Source organism: Bison bison, unplaced genomic scaffold, assembly GCF_000754665.1.
Source record: "Bison bison bison isolate TAMUID 2011002044 unplaced genomic scaffold, Bison_UMD1.0 scf7180017864144, whole genome shotgun sequence".
Taxonomy (NCBI): domain Eukaryota; kingdom Metazoa; phylum Chordata; class Mammalia; order Artiodactyla; family Bovidae; genus Bison; species Bison bison.
In genome coordinates this window covers 2,009,983-2,014,544 of record NW_011494716.1, presented here as the reverse complement: position 1 = coordinate 2,014,544, position 4,562 = coordinate 2,009,983, and the positions used below count along the sequence as shown (strand labels likewise).

General features: G+C 56.5%; 1 protein-coding gene across 1 annotated transcript in view; it reads left to right on the top strand.

Moving 5' to 3' along the window:
* Positions 1 to 4,562, top strand: part of ANKS3 (ankyrin repeat and sterile alpha motif domain containing 3) — a 15,248-nt gene that overhangs the window by 6,318 nt on the left and 4,368 nt on the right. The window contains exons 6-9 of the mRNA XM_010840497.1: positions 21 to 156; positions 2,219 to 2,377; positions 4,059 to 4,196; positions 4,527 to 4,561. Coding sequence (XP_010838799.1) covers positions 21 to 156; positions 2,219 to 2,377; positions 4,059 to 4,196; positions 4,527 to 4,561 — 468 coding nt within the window. The remainder of the gene's footprint in view (positions 1 to 20; positions 157 to 2,218; positions 2,378 to 4,058; positions 4,197 to 4,526; position 4,562) is intronic.

The following is a 4,562-nucleotide window of genomic DNA, read 5'->3' as shown; positions in this document are numbered from 1 at the left end:
CCTTCTGCAAACTGTTCCAGGGAGTCAAAGTGGACACGAGAGACCACAGTGGAGCCACAGCCCGGATGCTGGCCAAGCAGTACGGACACATGAAGATCGTGGGACTGATCGATGCCCACTCACCTTCTCTGCCCCAGAGCCTCTACCGGAGCCCAGGTACCTGTGTCTGTAGCCCAGCCTCTGCTGGCGCCCCTTCTTCCCCTAGGCTGAGGCAGGCGGGACGGCCCAGCTGAGGATGGGTGGGCAGGCGGGAGGAGGGCAGCCCAGACGGGGTGGCTCTGGGTTTGTTCCTTGACTTTGCTGTGGCGTTGTTGCCATGCAGATGCTTTAGTCATGTGTCAAGTTCATCAGCGTCGTATCGCCTAGAACTGCTTAGACAGAGGAAGGCGGCCGCTGTCTGTCCACCGTGCTGAGTCCTGCTGCCTGACTGGATTCTGTCATTGTTGGGAGTTTATCATGGTTTTATTTATTGATTCTCTAGTTTTTTTTCCGGGTACACTACCATAAAACCTGCACATAGAGAAAAAATTTACTACTTTTTCCCGTGGTTCTTATACCTCTGATTTCTAGGCTTTCATCACACTCAACTCACGCCTCTAGTTCCCTGTTGAATGAGGTGGAGGTAGTGAGTGGACTTTCACTTTGGCCCTAATCTTAGCAGAAATGCAACGTTAGGTAATACGCTGGCTTGCAGAGTAAAATTTGCATATATGTCATCATGTTAGGAAAGTATCCATCATTTCCTAAATTCTTGAATGTCTTTATACGTGCCAAATTTTGTCAAAGGTGTTTTTTTTAACATCTGTGGAGATGATTGTGAATTTTCTCCTTAGACCTGTTAGCACAGCATATTAATGAATTTTCTAAAAGTGAATCGACTTTACATTCTTGGCATAAATCCTACTTGGCATATTATAATGTTTTAAAATTATTTTTATTTGGCTGCGCCCAGTCTTACTTGCGGCATGTGGGATCTAGTTCCCTGACCAGGAATCAAACCTGGGCCCCCTGCATTGGGGGGACAGAGTCTTAGCCACTGGACCACCAGAGAAGTCCCTTATTTTCTTAATGTGGCTTTGCAAGTATCTTTTTAATTCTGTGCGGGTATTCATAACTGATACTGCTCTGTGATTCTTTTGTTCTGTCTTTACCAGCTCTAGGTCTCAGTATTGAATTTGCTTCATAAGCAGAACTGGAAGCTCCCCTTCCTTTCTGTGCCCTAGAATGGTGTATGTAGCGTTGGTCCCACATGGTCCTTGAAGGACTCTCCTGGGACCCTCTCCAGGCCTGGCCTTTGCCCTCCTTTCTCTTGTGTGGTTTTCTTGAAGACCCACTAGTCTCTGTGCAGTGAATGGGGTGCGCTGGGCCCCTGCACTCAGGGAGTGGCTGCCGGCTCCTCCCTGCCCTCTGGACCGCGCTGGGGCGTGGGCTTCGCCTGGTTCTGTCTCTTCCATTGAAGGACGGGGCTGCGGCAGCTCAGCGTCGTGCAGCCACCGTTGCCTTGGCTCCCCTCCCTGAACATTCACGTTTTGTGGCTCCTTCGCCCTCTGCTTGGACGGCCCCAGCGTCCTGGCGGCATGGATCCATTCAGAGCCACTGCCCCAGCTTGGGGGCGCTCAGGCAGTGGCCGGCTGGGCCTGCAGTTCACGGCTCGGTGAGCTGCTCCCCTCCTGTCTAGACAGCACACATGGCCCGGGGATGCGGTGGTCACCAGGGGCTTCTGTCTCTGCCCCAGTCCTCCGGCTCCAGAGTGAGACCCTCCCCAACGGGAGCTTCTACCAATAAGCCGCTGAATTGTGCCCTCTAAGCATCACGATGTTTGGGAAATGATGAAAAGCTATAAAGTGCTGACGACTGTGGGCACACTGAGCTCTTCGGCTCAGATGGGTGGTGATTTGAAAAATTCAGTGAAACAGCACATGAGCCCTCACGTGGCCGTTGTTTCCCAGTACATTGTTGAGGTTGAGAATACACACTTGAGAGGAGGATGGGCTGGACCCCCGTGATGCTCAGCGGTCTTGTGACCCCTTCCCCCTACATCCCTGTGGCCCTCGAGCACTGGACCCGCCCACTATGGCATTTCTTACAGGTGACAGCCCGGGAACACTTTGCTTAATTTAGGAAAGTCAGTTACGATGATTTTTCTTCCAGCTCATTATGAAGAAAAATTTAGTCCATCACTGATCAGGCTGTCTGAATCTTGGTGTTTGACCCACAGAAAAATACGAAGATCTGAGCTCTTCAGACGAGTGTGGCCCTGTCCCTCAGCGACAGAGGCCCTGCCGCAAGAAGGGGCTCAGCATCCACGAGGGGCCGCGAGCCCTGGCCCGCATCACAGCCATCGGACTCGGGGGCCGGGTGCAGCAGCCTTGCTACGGTGAGCGCCCCACGACCCTGGAGTCCGGGATCCCATCCCAGAGAATGAGCGCTCAGGCTCACGACATGGGGGCCCCGGGAAGCCGGGTGGGGGCAGCCGCTTGAGGACTCAGAATGGGTCACAGGGACGGAGGCACGCCAGGCCCCGGCTGGCTCTTCGGGCTGTCCTTTAAACTTCCTTTCTGTCGGGTAGAATTACAAATAGAACTCTCTCTCCTGGACAAGTGTCGCTGAGCTTAGGTCTGTTCCTCAAGGGGGCGGGTCTCGCAGGGGTGAGAACTGTCAGAAGGTAAATGCACACGGTGGGCCAGAGCCTCAGACCCCAGTGTCCAGGTCCCCTGAGCTTTGTCAGAGCGTCTGCTCCTGAGTGTCACGCACAGTGCTCGTGAGGAGCACGGATGCTGAGTTCTCGGGGCACATCAGGGTTGACACTCTTGTGCTGGTCTGGCCATGTGACCAGATTTAGGTGTGGTGTCTTGCTCATCAGTGACGAGGCCACCGTGGGAACTCCCTCCCAGCTAGGAGACCATCCCAGCCAGGAGACCATCCCAGCCAAGAGACCACATGAGGACTTGATTCCCTTCTCAGACCCTTGGGTAGGGGTCCTGGCGCTGGCTGGAAGCTTGAGGCCTGCCTCCTCCCAGGGCCGGGGGTTGACCAAGAGCTCGTGCCTCAGGCGAGGGTGCGGGCGGTAGTCCTGGCGGCTGGGAGCACAGGACCCTGGGATGAGGTCTGTTCCTTCGGGGGCGCCCAGGCTACCTGTCCCGCCTGCACTGTGGTGGGGGTGGGGTGGGGTGGGGTGGGGTTGACGGTGGGAGGGAGCGCCCCCCCAGTCTCTTAGCTGTGGCCTTTCAGGAGATTGCTTTTCGTCTTACACTGTGTGATAGTTTAACTTTTTGTAAGCACGTATATTCTCTTCCCCAGCAGTTAAAAAACATTTTTGAATGATAAAGGTATAAAAAGGAATTAAGTTACCCCTGGTCCCACCAGCCAGGCGCTCTCGTGCACACACACACACTTCCTGTGGGGGAGGGGGAAGTGAGGTGAGAGTCGCTCAAACGTGTCCGACTCTTTGCGACCCTATGGACTATACAGTCCATGGAGTTCTCCAGGGGATCTTCCCAACCCAGGGATCGAACCCAGGTCTCCTGCATTGCAGGTGGGTTCTTTACCAGCTGAGCCACCAGTGAAGAGCAGAGAGGGGCAAAGTAGGGGTTAAATGCTTGGGTTTGTGTCTCGCCTCTCCCCCTTGTTTTCTCACAGGCAGATACACTCACAAGTTACACTTCACCAGCTCGCTGTTAACATTTAGCCAGAGCTCCTCAGCTTCCTGCTCAGCCAGGTCGTTTGGCCAGGGGTGTGTGTTTCCAGCTACGGGAACGCTTTGCGGCACAGTTCTTTGGCCCAGCAATCTGTAAACACAGCTTACGGGCTCCTCCTCTTGGCAAGGCGTCAGTGTGGCTGGAGGGAGAGGTGGTCATGCACCCGTTGGGCACACACTTGTCGGGGACCCCTTGGAGCCTGTCGATGGCGTGGCTTGTCCAGGTCGAGGCAGCAAGTGGACAGTGCCGTCCTGGGGCTCCCCTCCCCGAGGCCCCGAGGAGGAGGTGGTCGCGTGCGGGAGGAAAAATGCCTCCTGCCTTTCATGTGCGGGGGGTTTACGTGCCCCGTTCTGCCCACAGAGCAGGTGCCTCCGCGGGGCTACGTCAGCTTCAACAGCAGCGACGAGCACCCCCTGGAGGGGGGCGGCCTGTGCTACAGGGACGTCACCTCGCCCATCAACGAGCGGGATGTGGAGAGCAGCAGCAGCAGCAGCCGAGGTGCGCTTCCCTAGCCGGCAGGGCGGGGGAGAGGGAGGGCGCTCCTGAGGAGTGTGGCTTGGGGCCACAGTCTCTGAGCAGGTCTGAGGGTCGGTGCAGACAGGTCTCACCCCTGGAGTGGCGAGTCCTCGGGAGTGTGTGCGTGCTCCTGCGCTGCCCGCTCTGCGTGACGCCTGGGTCTCCCCGAGAATAAGCAGACGAGCCCTGCTGTGCACAGAGGGCGTGTGGCCCAAGCAGTCAGCACGGAGGCAGGGAGGGCGGGGGCTGGGCTAGGCTGGGTGTTGCCACGGCCAGGTCTGTGGTCAGGCGCCCTCATCTCCCCTTCCTCAGAGGAGCAGGCCTTCTCTGCCAACCCTGTTGCACGGA